The 20,618-nt window shown below is 41.1% G+C and overlaps 1 protein-coding gene across 3 annotated transcripts in view; it reads left to right on the plus strand.

Annotated features, from left to right (window-relative positions):
- Amotl1 (angiomotin like 1) overlaps window positions 1-20,618 on the plus strand; it is a 156,532-nt gene that overhangs the window by 106,100 nt on the left and 29,814 nt on the right. For all 3 annotated transcript variants that reach the window (XM_058584971.1, XM_058584972.1, XM_046462348.2), the window contains 2 exons: window positions 4,983-5,127; window positions 6,360-6,449. In XM_058584971.1, coding sequence (XP_058440954.1) covers window positions 4,983-5,127; window positions 6,360-6,449 — 235 coding nt within the window. The remainder of the gene's footprint in view (window positions 1-4,982; window positions 5,128-6,359; window positions 6,450-20,618) is intronic.

The raw sequence follows: 20,618 nt of genomic DNA on the forward strand, positions 1-20,618 counted from the left end.
TGTCCTCACTGCTCAGTGTGCTCGGCATCTGCTTAAGTTTTAGGTCTGGGCAGAGGATGGTGGGGCAAGGCAACAACTCCGCTTCTCGGTAATGATAGCTGCTAGTTTCTTGGCATGGATGTGATGCCTACTTTTTAGGTGGGCCTGCCAGGATGTAGGATGTGGCCATGCTATGCCCACAGTATCATTCCATCTGAGACCCTCATAGCATTGGGAACACTTTGGCCCTCACAGAGATTCATTTTAAGAGCAAAACCAAAAATAGATGAATTTTTAATTGCAGAGCTTAGCATATGCATTTTGTGCCAGGAACTTGGCCGAGAAGAATGATTAAATTCAGAGGCTGCCAGAGCCCGGACTCGTCACGAAGGCTCTGTTTCCAAAGAGGCACAAGGTAGTAGTTATCACTGTTAATGTTGGAAAGATGGTTAGGGGCTCCCAGAAAGAGCTGTTGTTTTTGTTTTTCCTTTTGGTTACTCCTTTTGCTTCTCTTTCCTCCCTGTTTCTCTGAAACTTAATTAATGGACAGAGTTTCCAGGAGGACACCAGGCTGTGCACTGTTGAGTTGTTGGCTTCAGAAACTATCAGGGACATCAGGAGGGGAAGGAATGAGCATTTTTGGTCATCCCAGGCTTGCACTAGTGAAGACACTCTTCTTTTGTGAGGGAAACCACGGAGGCTTTGATGGTGCAAGTCTATGGCTTGAACAACAACAGCCTTTCTTTGGTTTTAGGCATCCCTGACGGTTCTCAGGGGAAAAGCACACACCTGGAGCTTAGAATGGCTGAGATTTTCTCAGGGTCCTCTGTTGGTTTGCGTGATGACAACAGCATCTTTGGAAGCTGTCAGGGCGTCTCACTCTGCTTCGTAGCTCTGTTTCTGGGACACTGAGTACTTCTCTCTTGCCCAGCCTCAGGGCTCTCAGGCTGCGGGGAGGACAGCAGCTGTGAAGGCCAACTTGACCTTCCCTCTGCGCACCAGACCCAGAACCTAAACAGCCCTGGTGGTTTATATCAGAACCAGCTGTCCAGTCTTCTCATCTTCATAAATGTCAGGGGGGTTTAAGATGTTCTGGACATGGAGGGTCTGAAGAAGGTTTTTACTCTGAAGAAGGTACAGTCACAAAGAAAAGAACTTTAGATATAAGATTCTTAAAATGAATCCAGTCTAACTTTCTACCCCTTAGGAATCCTTGCTTCATGTCCCTAAAAGGAGGCCTTTTCTTTTTTACGAGTATAATTGCAAAAAAAGGAGAACTCACTACTGGGTGAACTATACTTCTGGAAAATATAATTAGGAAACTCTTCCTTGTGTTGGATCAAAGTCTGCATCTCTTCAACTTCCCCATATTTAATTGTAACTCTGATCTCTACAACCACACTGCAAGGGACTACTCTTTGTCCACCACTACAGCTATCATTTCTCACAGGAAATAATTGTCCTGAACTAACGTCCTTGCCCTTTTTCTCTGGGTACCTAGAGCACATAGCTATGTGTTTTTTCTTGATTGTTTTAGCCTTTGAGGTGGTAAACTATGCTGTAGAAGGCTCCTGAAGTTTCATCTTACAGTGTGCAGAGGGAAGTTTCCTAGTGAGAGTAAAGAATCCATGGTCAGGTGTAGTTCATACACCAAGTTGATTGAAGATTAATTAATCCCAGTTGTGGCCATGGGCAGAGGACAGTTCTGGGATGGTAAAAGCTATTTCTGCCCTCGAAGAGTTAACAGTCAAATTGGAAACACAATGAGTTATGTACAGCAGGTAACAGTCCAGTGAACTCAGACCCTAGCAGATTCCTAGGGTGGCACAGGTCAGGAGACCTTCCCGACTGTCTTTGGCTTGCAGGTTGAGCAAGCTCTTTGATGGTAGCACCTCAGGGCTTTGGCACTTTCACACCTCTTAGTGACTAGGTATTGCCCTGTGGTCTTTAAGGGCACTGTTCCTGCAGGATGGGCATGCCCATCTCTCCAAAAATAAAAGCTCCCATTATACAGAAAATTAGCTTAGAAATGGCAAAGTATTTTGGAGCTGTCTCTTTTGCAAACAAAATTAAAAGGAAGGAGCATCACTTGCAGTAGCACTGTGAACAGGATTTAGGACATGGTATTCTCCGTGCCACCACATTGCTGATAATTCATGATATCACTGGAAGAAACAGGAAGACCTTGTGGAAGTTAGGGGACAGTGGAATGGCCAGCTCTGGCATAGGAAGGGCTCAGGGACAATAAAATGGTACCAAAAGGAGGCTTGGTGTTTTGGGTCCACCTCTTTTGGCTGCCTCTAAGCCAAAGCTCTACGCTGTCCAGCCTCTTCAATGACCTCTTCCCAGACGGTCCCTGCTTGGTTGTATGTAACCTGTGGGGACACTGACCATGATTTTGCTCCTTCTGAAGTCTTTGTCTTCTGGGCACCTGCGGAACCAATGACTTCAGTCTCTCTCCTTTTGCCCCAGCCATCCCTCAGTGTGAACGCTCCCCATGGGTTCTCTCAGCTTCTGTTGACTCCAGAAGTGGCCTTCATTCTGTCATCGTCTGTCATCTGTTGGCCGATGCCACCACAGCTGTTCTCCTGACTTTCAGACATGTATCTCCACCTCCTAACTGGAAAGCTTTGGTGTTCTACAGAGTCCTCATCTTTTCAAAGCCAAATTGTTTTCTTCCCCCCTTTGGTAAACCTGTTTTTTCTTATCCTCATCTATCTTAGTTGTCGTATTTCCCCATCTTCTAAGCTGTGAATGTCTGTGTTGTCTTGGATTTCTGCCTTATGAGGTAGACCCACACACCAAGACCTGTGGACTCTGCTGTTTAGTATCCTTAGAACTTTTCCTTTTAGTTATCCTGGCTCATGCCCTTGTCACCTGTCACTCATCTGTTTACCTTAACCACTCACCTGGACTTCTTTTCTCCCACTTCCTACTCCCACCTCCACACTCCAGCTCCATCCTATAGTTATCTCTATAAAACTCTGGTAAGACCACGCCACGCTTCTTACAACCTGCCCCTCCCCAGTCCCTCCCACCTGATAATTCTTCTTTGCTGTAACTTCAAGTTCTTCCTTTGACCCTAGTTCCTGCCTCTCTCACCCCGCTCTTGTCCTGGGACTGTCATGTCAAAGCCATGTGCTTCCTTTCATGGCAATGTTTCTTGGCTTGTGTCCAATTTCTTGCCTAGAATGTCAAAGCCCTCTGGCTTTTCTTTTTTGCCTGGCAAACTCCTGTTTGTCCTTCAAGACTCATTTTAGATAGCATTTTCTCTAAATGACATTTTCTGTCTTACCCTTGCAAAATTAATGACTTTATCTTTTGGCTGTCATGGCACTTCACTGTCATAGCCCTTATCACCTTGCATTGTAGAAGTGCCTGTGTCTGAGTACACTCCACGTAGTCTGTGAGCGCCTAAAGGCTGAGGATTATCTTACTTCTGTGTCCTTGTACCCAGGAGAGTATCTGCATGCTGTAAGCAAATTATGAATATCTGTTAGGACTTGTATTATTTACAGAAGTCTTATCATGGATTTTCTTATCTGGGTAGTTAGTATTCCAAAAAAAAAAAAAAAAAAAAAAAAAGCGTGCCTAGCTCTCAGTGACATTTCTTTCCTCTAAAGGGACTCACAACATACCTTTGGTCCCCTAGTGTCCAGGGAGGAGTGCTATTGCTCTCATACCATCAGCTTAGCCTTAGCGGCAGCCAATCTAACCTCTAGGCAAAAGATTAGACATGAGCCATGAAAATAAGCACATGGCTTTGACATGACAGTCTCGGGACAAGAGCATGTGGAAGAAGCAGGAACTAGGGTCAAAGGAAGAACCTGAAGTTACAGCAAAGGAGAATTATCAGGTGGGAAGGATTGGGGAGGGCTGGGTTATAAGAAGGGTATTATGGTCTTATCAGAGTTTGCAGGCCCTCTCACCCAGCCTTTACTTTTTTTTTTCTTTGTTTAATTCGTTTTTAAAATTTGTTCTAATTAGTTATACATGGCAGTAGAATGCACTTTGACACCTCATACATAAATGGAGTATGGTTTTTCATTCTCTGGTTGTACATGATGTAGAATCACACCGGTCATGTAGTCATTTATGTACACAGGGTAATAATGTCCAATTCATTCTACTATCCTTCCTACCCCAAACTCCCTTGTCTCCCTTCACTCCCTTCTGCCTAATCCAAAGTAACTCTATTCTTCCTTATCCACCCGTAATGTGAATTAGCATCCAGATTATCAGAGAAAACATTCCTGCGTTTATGTTACACAGTAGCAAAATGGAATTTATTGAGATCCCCTTCAAAATCACTATTACATTAGACTCCTATAATAGTCATTAGCTACTTGTTATAGATTTCCAGATGCCATAGGATAAAGACTTCTCCAGTTATCCTCAATTTCATGAAATAAAAAAAGTTTTAATCCTATATTTCTCAGTTCCTGCAGATAAAATAGGTTTTCTGCAGTACACTCGTTTGTACTTAAACACAAGTCCATTGGTCATTTATGTAGATGTTTACATAAGTAAGGGATGAAGATGCTCATTAATGAAGCCTCTCCTGGAGAACAGGCAGGTAGGAGGGTCCCTGGAAAGAGCACTGTGCTTAAAGTCTAAAAGTTTGGGTCTTGGGTGTAGTGCTTTAATTCTGTTGTGCTTTAATATTTTCCTTATGTGAAGTGGACATAATGATCATAGCTATTAAAATAGCATATCAAGTGTAAGAGGCTTATGTTATGGTTAAATTAATCTCTTCCTAATATTGATATAGTGGGACTTTTACAAGGTGACATCACATGATCTGATATTGCCCTTGGAATAGTGATGCTGCCCTTGGAAGGCAGGTGGGGAGCAATATGGATTCCAAAGTTTGGTAGACATGAAACTTGAGATGCAGGAAGCCTGCCCTGAAGGAAGACATAGCCTCACACTTGAGTGTGATAGAACCATTATTACTAAGACACCAGCATGAATGTCACTTTAATGCCAGTTCTTTCTTACAGTTTGAAAAAGAACTCCAGAGAATTTCAGAAGCCTATGAGAGTCTGGTGAAGTCCACTACCAAGCGAGAGTCACTGGACAAGGCCATGAGAAATAAACTGGAAGGCGAGATCAGAAGACTTCACGATTTCAACAGAGACCTCCGAGGCATGTCACCCTCTCCTTATGATCTCTCCCCCCTAAACTACCTGCGCAGTTAACAGCCTCATTCAGGGCCAGATTGCTGTTCTTTCATTAGATGATCTTGTAAATGCCAACCTTCTGGGAAGGGAAAAGTGCTCAAAGAGCAGAATCATTCTTTTCTTCTTCGTGGGTTGTAGGTTGCAGCATGGAATCTTGGAAGTGAACCTGCCTGCCTGAGGCTGTGGAAGCAGGGAGTCTGTGTGCAGCTCCACTTTGCTTTTACTCAATAGTGACTCATGACTGTGTGAATAGGAATGTTTAAAAAGACCAATGTGGGAAGCACAGCCCTTTCCACATCAGGCTGAGTCTTTGGGTAATGTTCTTTGCAAGCCAGCGCCTCATTTACTAGGTATAATAGAAAGACAGAACTAGACATATGTTCCTCCTGCAGGGCGGGGGAGGGCCACAATTGTGAAGAGTGTAAACATATGTCCTCCCTGAAGGAAATTATCCACCTGCTGCAGGGTCTTGGCAACCTCCAACAAGCGCAGTGATTTAACCCATAAAATTTTGCCTCATGTTCAGCCAGCCAAGCCATTTTTCAGTTGCGTCAACTCAACTGAATTTTTCAGTTGACAACTCAATGCGCTGGTTGTCACCAGTAGCTAGAGCCTACTTTTTGAGACACTACAAACCTTTTTGTGTGGGATATCAAATATATCCAATAAATACTTACTAGGCTGGATTATTTAATTGGATAAATTAAGATATACCAAATGGTTTGGGCAGACGAAACTTGCTATATACAATCTTCATTCATTGGGCTGTTTTAATTTATCTTGGTATTTGTTGCTTTTATTTATTTTATAGTTCTAAGATTCAGATAAGTAGTTTCTGGATAAAATATAGGGCTGATGGTCAAGGCTGGACTAGGTCTGGATTTGAAGTTATGAAGACTAAGCCTGCTTGGGAGAACTTCATCTCAGAGGCTGTGAAGTGGTTTTTTTTTTTTTTCCCAGCCTGCCCCTACCTCACACTGCTGGTGCATTGTCTTTGCAGTTTGACTGAGTAAAGATACAGGATGGAATCTGAAGACTTTTCTTTTGTTATTTTGTTCTTCCCCAAGAATTGCTGAGTTTGGGGCCCTTGCCTGAGCATCTCTTCATATCCAGCTTCTGGTACCCATTTCATTTCTCCATTGGATGATCACTTAAATCCATATGCATTTTTTTTAACCATGTCCTTGTTGTTTATAGATCGACTGGAGACAGCCAACAGGCAGCTGTCTAGCAGGGAGTATGAAGGACATGAAGACAAAGCTACCGAGGGGCATTATGCTTCCCAGAGTAAGTCTCTATGTTTATTTATCCCACAGTTGGTATTTTAAAAAACTGGAGGCCTGAGGAAAGAATTATAATAGTTTTAAGTATGTTTTATAACTGTGTGCTTTTTCTTAGCCTGCAACACATTGGGCCCAGATGAAGCCCTCCTACGTCTGCTCAAGACAAAGCTGAGATTGACTTATATTAGTTCAGAGATGTTTATTCTGTTCTTCTGACCTCAGTTCCTCTCTGTCTGTATAATCTCCTCCAAGGAATAGCAACACTACAGTCTTTCCTGGCATTCACTACTTCAAATAGATCACAATCCTTTTTCTCTAGGAAAGGGAGGAGGTGTGGTTCTCTGGACAGGTTGAGGAGTGCTAGATTGGCTGCCACTTGCCAGCATGTTAATCCCTCTGAATGATCACACTGTGTGTCTCCATACCTGGGGTTTATTTCCAGAAGCCACTGAACCCATTTCAGCCAGAAAAATGAACATGGGCTTTGTAAGCCTCTAGATTTATTGGGAGAATATTTTATTAATATTGCCAGAGGAAATTGATAGAATCAGAGGGACTTTGACAGATGATTGGTCAGGGATTGAATTTTGGCAAATTCATTGCACAAGCCAAAGATTTAAAAATTCAGTTGCATTTTTAAAAACTGTTTCAGAAACTGAATTCATAGCTGTATCATAACTCTCAACAGCATTATGAATATGTGCTCACAAATTACAGGAAAAACAGCAACAACAACAAAAAGTGATGTACTCAGTGCCAGCCAGCTATCCTGTGATACTGTTCTGATGTGTGGGCTGTCAATGTGGCTCTGCGTTTTAAAGGCTGGGAAGTAATTGGTTAAATATTCTGAGTTTTAATTCTATTTGGTTGGGTTTAACTTCCTTTGTTTCCCACAGATTTACTCATGATTACATTCCAGTTTTTAGCCCATTCTTTATTTTTTAAATTCTGCTTTTGACAAGTAGACATTAACAGTATATAGGGATTTGGCCTCATATTCCTTTGTAGTCTTATAGTAGGTGATTGGTCTGTCCTCCAAGTTCACATGAAAATCTGTATCGACACTTTGAATTACTTGCTTTTCTCACAGAATTCATATTTTCTTATGGGTGTGATAGATTTACCATCTCATCAGAGCTTTCACTTGAAAGGTGTCATCTGTGGGATTTGCATGCAGGATTTTGGTACCTTTTGGAGAACTGCATGCCTAAGGGTAGAGTAAGGTGTGTCAGCAGTGCTGGCTTTAGGCACTCTGCTGACCCTGCCTTCTTGGTGGGGTGCCAGCTGATCACTTGGTTCAGGTCAAACATAAAAAGCTGTCCATTTCACCTGATGGGCTTCTGTTTGATCTTCTGGCACAGGCTGGTGTGATGGAACAGTAAGTAGGGTTTGGAGCTGGGTGAGCTCAGACACATTCTTAAAGACTTTACTCTTTCGGCTCAAATCTGGAACATCAAGGATCAGGCCACTCAACCCTTCCAGCTATACAGGCAATGGTTTGTTCTGGGTAAACTGGCTTCACTGTGTCTCAGAGGCATAACAAGAGAGACCAACTGCTTAGAGGTATCCCCCTGTTATGTGTGACATAATTGAATCCACATAATTGATGGATTTAGGATGTTATTTCAAATTTAAATACGTTTTTTCTTAATGAGTTCTGAAAACCTCTCATATATTACAAAAATTACCATGCCACTCCAGGTATGTTGCAGATATTTTTCCCATTGTTTTTAATCTTTGATTATAGTATTCTTTGTCTTAAAGATTTTTTTCAGTAACCATATTTATGCCTTCTAGGATTGATGTGATGCTTAAAGTTACTTCTTCTTCTCGAAGATTCTAATGGTATTCACCAGTGTTTTCTACACATGAGTGTGATTTCACTGTTTACATGGTGTATATTTTGGAAGATAGCTTGACACGAAGTATAGGCAAGTGCACCAGGGCTAACAAGGAAACTTGTTAACAGCCATTTTAATTTCTGGGTGAAAGATGTAGAAGTCCTGAACTAAGACAGTAGAAGTAGCAGTGAAGAGTAGGGGACAGATAAGTGAGGGACACATTCATAGGACTCGTGACAATTGGATAATGACAGAGAGAAGTGAGTATGACTGGAGCAGCTGGATGATGGTCACCCTTCACCAGTACAACTCAGGAGAAGCAGGTTAGGGTTAAATAATGAGTGAAGGTTTGAGCTGTTAAGTCATCTCACCCTGCAGCCCTTAGTTCAGTGAGCAGGTATAATGGCAGATACAGAGATACCCACAGGACTAGATGGCAGCCATCTTTGTCAGGCTTTCCCTTGAGCATGTGAATACAGAATGACTGGCATGAATCACCACCTCTCTTCATAGTTATTAATGTGTTCCTTTATCTGAATATTATTCTATTGCTAGAATAAAAAGAATAGAATAAAATAGATTAAAAGAATATTAATGTTATTAGGACAAAGTTAATTAAGCCCTTAGTAATCTTAATTATGAATATTCCCCACTTTTTCAGTGAGCCTTTTGGAATTCTAGCCCTTGGTTCAGAGAAAGGTAAGACAACATCGCAATGGTAATGACATGTCTGGATAGTACATACCAAGGATCTAGGGCTAGATTGTGATGCCCCTGACAACCACTCTGGCATTGGAAAATTCAGAGAGTAGGGGAAAGTACAGAATAATGTACTCTGCTTTTTTTGCCAGGTATTTGTGTAGATACTAGGTGTCTGAAGCCTAAGAGCACCTAAGTGACTCTTGCAACACGAGAAAAAGCTCTCTAAGTTAGTGGAGGGAGGAGATCCTTCCTGAAAAGATTTTTAAATGTCCCTTGGTAGCTTTTAAAACCCGAACTCTGCTCTTAAGTTGGAGCCTAGGAAAGCTGTGGTGGACTGCATAGGTAGCTACCACTTAGTGTTAAGGTTGAACGGACCTTGAACAGGTCTGTTGTGTTCCTCTCTGTCAAGAGAGTTGTCTGTGTTGAAAATCCTGTGGAGTTAAATGCTTAGGAGTTTTGATGACCTGGAGGCAACTTTCCCTTCATAGATTAACATTATCTTTGGAGGAATTCAAAGTTTTATTTATTTGTTTATTTTCTGGTTTTTCTTTTCTTTTTTCCAAGTGTTTTTGCAGCTTATAGGCTAGTGATGTTAAAGCCAATTGCTCCTGAAAAACAGGGCCTCTGGCCAATTCCTGTTTGGTTTGGCTGTGTGAAACTGGGGCTTCTTTGTCTTTTAACTTAAATGAGGCTCCCATTTTTTCCCATTCATATCTCTCTCTCTCTCTCTCTCTCTCTCTCTCTCTCACACACACACACACACACACACACACACACACACCAAAAGTAGGTTACTGTCTGCTGAAAACAGGGCCCTGGAAATGTCTGTCATTCTTAGCTATGTCGTCTTCTTAGTGAAACTTTTTAATAATTATTTCTGAAAATTGATAACTGCAGAATTCTATCTGCTTTAGGCCAGAGAGCCAAAAATAAACTATTAGATGAGGACACACTAGACTAGTAGAGATGAAACTTCATTTTATTGAGTTTTTAAATAGACATGTCAGGCCTTGTTGCATACATTGCATGCTGAGCTAATCAGGCCATTCTAGTGGGACCTGATTAGCTCAGCATGCTTGTGTTGTGCTGGGATATATCCAAGTCACGTTTAAAGGATGTGCAAGAATCTATTCCCTTGGGATTTTGAAGGTACCCAGGTTCAGCATACGTGGTTCAATTCTGGCTATTAAATGATATGCCGCTCTAAGAAAAAAAGATTATTTGGGTATTTGGTGATTTGTTTAAAACAACATATTGATGAATAATGGATACAAATGTGTCAGAACAATATATATCTGTTTTCCTTAAAATTCCTTTTGGTTTAACAATGAACAGAAAAAAATGTGTGCAGCCACACTTTTTCTAAAACAACAATAATTTGCCATTTTCTTTTTTTTAAATTTTTTAGTTGTGTTGGACACAATACCTTTATTTTATTTGTTTATTTTTGTGTGGTGCTGAGGATCGAACCCAGGGCCTTGCACGTGCTAGGCAAGTGCTCTACCACTGAGCCACAACCCCAGCTCCTAATTAGCCATTTTCAATGTACCTTATAATCATCATTCTTACTCTTGAATCTTATTTTTAGACACTATAGTTTACTGTCTGTTATAGAATGTGAAAGAGTCCAAAATGATTTCCCAAATGAAAACCCTTCCGATTTTTGTATCTCTGTAAGCTCTTGTGTGAACCACAAAGCAGAAATGACTATGACATAAACATTTATTTTGTTGACCTACATAGAGCCATAAGGAGATTATTCTGAATCCTCATTGGATTTCATTACATCGAATGTCATGGGTTTCTGTCAGGCATCATTAGAAAAGAAGGTTAGATGTAACACGTGGGTGCCCTGGCTTACCTCTTCCTCCTCAGGCCAACCAGGGCTGGCAGCTCATCTTGACTCAGACTCCTTGGTGCAAGCTCCTGTTACAGCACTTTTATATTCTGTGGGGTCATACTGTCTGTGTGAATCTCTCCACCAGATGGGAGAAAGATAGGCATACTTTAATAATATCCACCCCCACTAAAACAACTTGCATTTTTATGCACCTGGAACTTGATAAATGCTTCTTGAGGGAATGAATAAAACTAAAAAGTTCAGTAACAAGGTTGAAATTCTCCTTATGCAGCATCAATACCAAAACTTTCTTTTAAATTCAGTGTCTTCAGTCATGTGGGAAGATGCCCTAGTTTATACTCTGTTGCTTCAGTGAGCTAGGTGAAATTATTAAAATAACACTGTACAATAGAAGTAACTTTAAAACACCCAAATTTATTTATTTATTTATTTGTTTTGTTTTTCTCTTTTCCTTCTTCCTTTTTTCCAAGTAGAATATCCAAGGGAGAGAAATTTTTTATTATTAAAAACAGTATTTTTCGAGAAAGTTGGTAAACTTAGCTCATTTTGGATTTCCTTGACTCCTCTTTATTGTGCTCTGTTAATGGTGAGAGTTCACTGTGGCATAGAAACGTTTTTGTAGCAACCAGTCAGATGCTCACACTGACCAATCCATAGACCATGCTAGATACCACAGATCAGCACCATGGGCAAGGGAGAAGGACTGGCCCTCGAAGCCGGCCAAAGTGGGATCATTTTGATCAAGATTTTCTTGCTCTAAATTAACTGGTTCTCCTTATAGATGATCTCTTTAGTTAGTTGGACTGTGGTTCTAAAACTTGGTTTTATAGGCACAGGCCCAAGCAAATAGGCTGGACTTCACTCCTGCATCTTCTGATTCCTGGTGTTTTACTAACATGTTTAGTGACCTGAAGTTAAATGCTAAACCTCCTTGCACCTCCATTTCCTTTAAAGTAATAGAGGTATGACTCTCCCAGTTTAATGAACACGATTCTGAGGATAGCCAGAGATAGGAAATAAAGGAGACTTTATAAAATACATAGTTCTGCAACACTTCTTCCTGCCCCCTTGCATCTATTTTAGTACTCACCACCTCTGGAGGGATGTGCCAATTTTCAGGGAAGGGGAATGGGCTGTGTTCCCAATAAATTCCTGCATGCCTTACTTAGCCTTAGCCTTGCTGAATTTGGAAGGCAGAGCATGTGAGCACTTAAGCCACTTGATCAACCTTGACAGGCAACACTGAGGAACTTCAAGCTTTCATGACAACCAGAAGTGCACACCGTCTGCAGGGCATCTGTTTATGTTCAATCGTATCTTCTCCCCAAGTGTGAAAATTAGTGTTACTCAATTTAGGCTCTGATTTTCCATACTTAACAAGCAGATCTAATTGAAGAACCATCTCTTGGTCATGTACTGATATCTTGGTCATTAACCATTTCTTGGTCATTAATTGATATTGTCTTTAGCAGGTGAACATGGGTTTTGATTTTCACACTGAAGGTCTTAAAATTACTTTTTGCTTGGCATTCCTGCTATTATGTTGAAAAGTTGGGCCTCTTAAGCTTCTTTATGGTCTGCATTCCTTGCACTGCATAGCAGGACAGATAAATAGAGTAAGGCCAGACTGCAAAACAGACAAAAATCCATTTGCATCTCAAGTGGTATCAAGTAACCCTCACTTTTCCTAATGACTTAGAACCAAGAAATGCATGGGCAGCCTCCACTTAAATGGCAGTTGCTTAGAGAAGACTTTCTGAGATGATAAGGTTAGATGATCCTTTTATATACTCCCCAACGCCCTGTACTTTTTTTTTTTTTTTTTTAGTAAACACTCATCACGAGTGCAAATAAGAAACTGTTTGGATAATCATTTTCTGTCTTCCCCCTTTGAACTGTATGCACTCGAAGTGCAGTGGCCCTGTCTGTCATCGTCACCATTGTAGCCCTAGCTCATTGTTTTTCCAGAACTTGGCCCAATGCATAGTGCTTAGAGACATTTAATAAATATTTGCTCAATGTCGAATGAAATGATGATCATTATTATTTATTCAAACAAGTAGTTAAAAGTTAATTACTATGAACTAGCTGTGTGCTAGCCATGGTCAGCAAACTTTGTTAAAGTCCACATGTAAATATTGTAGACTCTGAGGCCACGACTACTCAAGTCTGTGTCTTGCCCAAAAGCCACCACAGATGATTAATTAACAAATGGGTGTGGCCATGTCCCAATCAAACCTTATTTACAAAAACAGGCTGTGGGCTGGATTAGGCCCACAGCCAGAGTTTGCTGCCTTTCATTCCAGGCACTTGTTATAGAAGAGGAAGATGAAGAAGGGACCCCAGCAAAAGGAGAATCGAAGGAAGAATCGAAATTAGGAACTTCAGAAGTGTTCCCTAGAACTTACTTTGTAAATTGCCTTAATTTCAAAAAGGATATAATTGTTCATTCTTTTGTAATCCCATATCAGGAGAGCATGATTATGATCATTTTAGAAAAACTGAGAAAACTGAGATACATAGAAATGCATTCACAAATCTTAGTTACCCAGTGAGGATCCCAAATTAGCTAACAATGTAGACAGTGCTGGGCAGCTCTAGTCTAGTAGTTAGCCACGAGGGTTCGTTGCCTTGAGAGTGAGGGCTCTCTCAGTGGGGCCACGAGTTCCTACCATAGCATCCTTCCATGAGATGAGCTGGGCAGGTTTGATTATCAACTATGGAGAATATCTGAAAGGTTGCCTGTCTGATCACAAGCAGTGCGTGTGTCCTCTGAAGCAAGTTTCATTGTCACTGTGAGTAGCAGTGTCCTCATGGCTTTTGATCTGCTGGTTAAAAGCTCATCCTCAGGTGGAGTTGCAAGTGTGTGCCCAGTCACTATCCTTCTGGTCCTGGTTCAAGCTAGCCTGGTGTGGTCATATCACAAGAGTGACAGCGGCCAATACTAATCAAGCACTTACTAGAACCAAGCACTATGCTAGCCTCCACAGGGACATTATTTCTTAATCCTCCAAGCAGTCCTTTGAGGTCGGTATTACAGGTATCTTACAGATGAGGAAACTGAGGCACAGGAAGATTAAGTAACTTGGCCATCTTCATACAAGCTGGTAAATGGAGCAAACAGGTTTTGGAACCCAGGCCATTCTGACTGGGCCAGATGGGTGGAGAGAGGCCGGAATGAGAGAAGCATTGAACTCCCGGTGACTTTGGAGCTCAGTATAGCATCCACATTTTGCAAAAGCTGAAACTGCAACTGAGAGTAATCAAGTGGTTTGCCCAAGATTCCACACTGGAAAATTGGGACTAAACCACAGCTAGAATTGGGACCTCCTCTTTCTTATTTTTTTTTTCCTTCCCTTTTTCCAAAAAAAATCAATTCTATAATCCCCTGGTGAGTGAAGATTTTACATTTTTTACCAGGGGAGGAATCCTGGATAGCAAAGGATTTTGTACTAGAAATCTTATTTGGTTGCAAATAATTTAACCCAGTACTGTGACTTAATAATAAAGTATTCAGATGATAAATAACGTTCTGTGCTTCTAACTTCTTCATCTATCTTTGAACTTGAGCCACTTATAATAAAAGGTCTGTTTGTTAAACTAGGATATCCTCTTCAGTTAGCCCCCAACACAAAAGTTTTTGAGAGAAGAATAGAATTTAGAGTCTAAAAAATTATCTTCTCAAAATGTCTGTGAAATAAAACTTTTTGTTCTCTGGATGATGAAATAAAAACATAAGCAGAACACAATGAGTAACTCTGTGGTGTGGGTTCTTACAATTAGTTTTTGGAACTATTTTTAGTTCACGAATTATGGTGAGAGCCTACAGCTCTATCTAGATGGAACCAGAGAACTTTGAAGGGGTCAAAGTGTTTGTTTGAAGTCCAGAAAATTTGGTCTTACACCATTAAAAATAAGCTTGCATCTGCTACTAATTTTCCTCCTTGCTTACAAAAACTGTGGTTTGGTGAAAAGAAGAGAGAAAAAGGATCTGTTCAAAGCAAGTCACAAAAACGACAATGGGAGGGGCTGCAGAAGTTAAAATAAAGGAAGGGAGGACATATGATCGCAGGCAGCACATTACTCCCTCTGACCAGTCCTGGCACGGACCTCTTCTTTCCTCAGATACAATAATTTCCACAGCCAGTCTGGTGTTAAGGTACTTCTGCCATTCAGAGGGACTATTTTTTATAACATTTTTTAGTGGACACAATACCTTTTATTTTATTTGTTTATTTTTTATGTGATGCTGGGGATCGAACCCAGTGCCTCACACATGCTAAGCAAATGCGCTACCACTGATTCAACACCCCAGCCCCCAGAGGGACCATTTTAAAAATAGGGCTGGAAGTGTAGCTTGAGGTTCTAGGTTCAAACTTCAGCACCACCAAAAACCAAACAACAACAAATATAAATAATTTAATATATAACATATAATAATTTAAACAAGTACACACATGCACATTTTATTACATACAGATATTTTATATCTATTTTAGGTATTATTTACATATAATAAAATATAACTGTTTAAAGCATACAGTTTGAAGAAATCTAATAACCGGCATAATTAAGATTTATTTGGCACTCTGTGAATTCCACATTAATGGACTGTAAATATTTGGAAAAAATATGCATTTTTAGTGAACATGTGCAGATGTTTTTCTTTTCATTATTCCTTAAACACTACTGTGTAACAGCTATTTATGTAGCATTTGCATGGTACTAGGTATTATAAGTAATCTAGAGATGATTTAAAATGTAGAGGAGGATGTGCATGGGTTATATGCAATTACTATGCTATTTTACAGAAGGGACATCTGTAGATGTTAGTATCATCATGGGTCCTGCAACCAGTGCCCCACAATACCAAGCAATGACCATATAGAACCTATGTAGCTCATACAGTGCTTCCTCTCCTCACCAAGTGAACTGCCCGCCCCCTGGAATCTGTCTGCTTGTGTTCACATTTCTGTGTCTTAGGATCACTGTTCTTTATATGATGTCCAGGTTTTATGGTTGTTTTCTTCATGGGAGCCTCAGTTTCTGGTAGGATCTTACTTGGTCATACCTGGTAATAAAATTGGGTGTTGTTTATCTTTTTATATTAAGAAAAGAAAAGACAAAAAAGGACTTGTATTCTGTTGTGATTATAGAAATCTTAAGTCTTCAGGCTACTTCATGGATACATATATAGTAAAAAAACCAAATGCACTAGGTATGTTACATTCCTGTGGCATTATTTATTCATTGTCTAATTTGTAATGTGCTATCAGTAGACATAGAAAAGCAGCAGTACATTTTAATTTCAAGTAAAACAAATTAAGATGGAAGGGTAATAATACATTTGAAAGCTGAGCTGGATGAACGGGTGTATACTCAGTCACCAAGTTTGCAAATATAATAAATTTGTATCTATTATACAAATATAATAAATTTTAAATAAAATATTTTTAGGCAGATAAATGTCGAGTGTTTAAGTTCAACTTCTAGAATTAAAATGTAACATTTTAATGCAAGAATAGCTAAAGTAGAAAAATTATGTTTAAGAGACCTTTTGTAGGTATTCCAAAAATATTTTACCAAATTATACCTGAGATAACTTTAAATTCATTTTGGAGCCAGAATATAAAAAATCAATAGGTAATTACATAAATTAACAAAAATATAATAAGTACTTAATGACATTAGATCAATAGATGATTTTGTAGTTAAGTTTTGTTACTTTCCATGATAAATATCTGAAAATGATCATATCATTGAAAATTTTCATTTTAAAGTTAGAATTTGATCATGTACCAAAAACTGTTGCCTACACTTGTCATATTTATTCACATATAAAACACTTCAGCTGTCCTATATTTTTAAAATACTATGAAGACAGAAGGGTTTAGATGCATGATGAAGAAGGCTCAGTCCCCCGTGAAATAAGCCCAGTAGAAAGGCTAAGACAGACAGGCAGCCGTCACTGGACCTGGCATCACGACAGAATACGGTAAGAGCTCATTAAAGAACAACTTCTACCCCAAGAAAAAAGTGGGAGGGAAGAAGCCTGTAGCCTTTAAGATGGGCCTTGAAAACTAATTTATAGTTTAGAGGAATTTTGCTGCCATAGTAATAGGAAAGTTCTATATTTCTTTTGAACATGGAAAATAAATTTTGACTAAATCCTTTACACTTCAAGCTTCTCAGTTTCCCAAGTTGAGCCATCTCTCCAAAAGATTGTATTTTCTCTACATGTTAACAATAGCTGTTTCCACAAATTTTTGTCTCTCTTCTGATGTCTGAATGGTGGCTTTCAAATTCAGAACTCTTGTTCAAAAGAAAGGAAACCTACTATGTAAAACACCAAAAGCTGAAGGGATTTCAGGTGAGAGGGAGTACAGTCTTCAGAGTGCCTTCCTTCCTTCCTGTTAGTCTGTTTGCTGTTGATATAACAAAATGACTGAAGCTTGATACTTTATGCAGAAAAGAGGTTTATTTAGCTCACACTTCTTTGGTTGAAGGTTCAAGATCAAGAGATTCCATCTATCCAGCCTCTGGGGAGGGCTACCACAACCTTATCAGCATCAAGAGGTGGGAATATGTGCAGGACATGGTGAGACAGGAAGCAAAAGAGACTCAGGAAGGTTCTAGAATCACTTATAACAACCTGCTTTCTCAAAGCCTATGAGAGCAAAAACACATCTCAAGAGGGCAGTATCTCTATGATTTAATTATATTCTGCTAGGCTCACCTCTTAAGGATATTACCAGCCTAATACTGCCATCCCGAGGACCAGGACTCTAGCACATGGATCTGTAGGGGTCAGACTCAAACCATGTCTAGATCATAGCAGCCGGGCACTATCTTCTCTCCCTTCCTTCCCCCGTCTCTCCCAGGGCTTTGTAGAATAGAGTCTTGTTTGATCTCCTGCTCTTAATTTTCCTATTACAGATTTCATTTAAAAACAGTCTACTCTTCCAACCATTTAAAACTGGCCCTCACTGGAGTGTTCCTGTGGCTGTCAATAAACCTACTTAGCTGCCACCCATAACCTGTGTGTCCATTGCCTGCCACAACAAGGCAACCTGCACTGGAGTACAGGGATGGCTCAAGGTCGAAGACACGTTTTACCGGAGAATCTTTATCAGCAGATTTTAAAAAGAAAAATCCGCTCAAGCCAGCCTAAGCCCAAATAAGAGGACTGTGTTTTAAGTTTATATAAGTGTGTTGTGAATGGCGCTCACAGGCAGGATGTGTAGGCAGGCCTCCCCAGGGCTAGGAGCCTGTGAGAATCAAGTCACAGCCTGCACTTGGGAGTCTGACTCTAAGAATGTGTTTCCTGCTCTCCTCACATAGACCCTCATCCACCTTTCTGTATACATCTGCATGATCCTTCATTCCCTTTAGTGTGGCTTTCTCTGGTTTTACCCAGAGAGAAACAGCTAGGTTGCCCATGCTATTACCACTTCTCCCAAGCTCCCACTTACAAATTTCCAAATGAGAGACTGGTTGGACTACCTCTGCAGTGGCCCTGCAGGTTGGATCAGCTATCAGATGGGAGCGATAGGTAGAGATAGATGGGAAGGGCTTTATGCTGTGGATGTGGCTTCCTGCCAGAACTTACCCTGCAGAAGGAGGATTGCAGTGGATAGCTCTTTGGAATGGGGCATTGGCTGGGCAGATACCATGAAAGTTGTCTACTCTAGAGAGAATCCAAGTTAGGAAGCCTTTGCCTCTGGAAGGCCTTCTCCCAGTGAACTCCAGTGCTGGGGGCCTCTGCCATTATTCACAGGAGGGTCTGGACACTGTCTGCCATGTCTCTCCTCAGCCTCTCTACCTCGCCTCCTCTTTGTCTATGGCCTCTTCTAAGTTCACTTCACTCAGAGAGTCTCAAGAGACAGGACCCCAAAGTCAGTCTCAATAGTCAGAACAAGATTTCTAGTCAGTGGCATCTCAGGATAAGGTTTGTTGAATTGTGCCCACCTCCTCTTCCTTTAACTCTCTCACTACCATCTGCTTCTCCTACATCCAAAGCAATAAGAACCTTCCCCAAGAAATGCCAGGGAGATACCTGACTCTCCAGAACCAGATGCTGGAACAAACTATCATTATGGGAATTATTTGAGATTTGCAACAGAATTAGCTTGGTCTGTTTTTATGCCTACACACACACACACACACACACATGTATACTCCAGAATAGATCCAACCCTATCCCCCTCAAATCCAATCAACCGTCAAACTTGGCTCCAGATGAGAGAAGCAAAGAGGAAGAAAAACATCAATCTCTTAGGTCACCCCTGAGTCAGAGTGGCAGCAGCTGGACTCCTCTACCCCTCTGACCCATAAGGAAAAGCGCACCAAGACTCATTGTTATTAGAACAGCTCGGAAATTCATTCTTTCTTAAGAAGGGCCGGGTTACAGCTTTCCTGCCCTCATGATTCCCAAGCATAATTGGCGACTGAATTAGAAGATGGCAGCACAGCCCACCCCCAGGCAGACCCCACCCTCAGCATTTCTCAACAGAAGTTACTAGAGTCCACCATCCTGTCATCCAGCCACAGTGGAGCTCAGTGCCCAACAAGAGGTCACAGAAACAGTGTTAGCAGGCTGTCCACTTTGAACTGGCAGAGAGAGTAGGATGGAGAGGGAGCATCCTCACATTAGGGGGGCCAGTTCTGGTTTCCATTCACTTCTGCTCTTTCCTCCAGCAAGAGCTACAAGTGGGGCCACTGACCTTGGAGCGGTATCACAGTTAGTTTTGCTTCAGATTTCTCATTTATCAAATGGGACTGATAGGGGATTAGAGAAGGTTCTGCTGGTAAGTTTCCAGGAATACACGTTAGCTCTTGTTATTATTTATCAGGTACCTGATAGCCCTCTTATGCCTCCCAACAGTCCTGTGCTCGCTCCTTAGTTTCCTTGGAGGAGATGGAGTCTCAGAGAGGTGAAGTCACATGTCCAAAGTCAACTGGTATGCGGAGGTGCCAGAATCCAACCAGGCTGGCCTGGCCTGGGAGCCTGTGCCATCGCTGTGGTTTCGAGAGTAAACAGTGTATAAGCAGACATCCTCTGTGCAGTGGGCCCAGAGCCATCAGGCTAAACAACCCTGCTCCACACCGTTCTGGGTAATTCGTATCCACTGAGCAAACAGACCATTCTGGGCACGAATTCCCTTGTGTCAACTTGCCTGTTCTAGGAATTCTCAGCATATACGTTGGAGCCTGACCAAAAATTCACAGCAAGTCTGGCCTTTTTTGAGATCCATCCCATTGGACTTAGATAGTAATAAACTGAAGGACCCTTCAAAAAAAGGAAAAGAAAAAAAAAACCTCAGTGACCCTTCCTAGGAGCTGGGGACTCACTCCTGTCTTCTCCCAAAGGATGACTTTTGAGAAATTCTTGTACACCTTAGAGTCCTCATGTCTTGAAAGACTCAGGGAACCCAGCTGCCCCACCTTACCCCAGGCCTAGCTAGACCTTCTCTCTCTCCTCATAGCACCCTCTGCATGCATCTATTAGAGCAACTTGTCACAGGACTTTTCCATGTCCTGGCCTCTTCCTGCCTGTTGGAGAACAGAATGCACGTCTTACTCACCTTATAGCCCCAGAATATGTCACATTTCCTGGAACAGCAATAATAACCAAATTGTTATCCTAGTTGACATTTATTGGGTACTTAATTATCCCTTTTGAAGTAAGTACTATTGTATTCCTTACTTTAAAAGTAAGGAAAATGTAGCCAGACGTGGTGGTGCATGCCTGTAATCCCAGCAGCTTGGG

This window comes from Marmota monax, unplaced genomic scaffold (genome assembly GCF_021218885.2).
Source record: "Marmota monax isolate L192 unplaced genomic scaffold, Marmota_monax_Labrador192_F-V1.1 WCK01_AAM20220418_F8-fsc00104, whole genome shotgun sequence".
NCBI lineage: Eukaryota > Metazoa > Chordata > Mammalia > Rodentia > Sciuridae > Marmota > Marmota monax.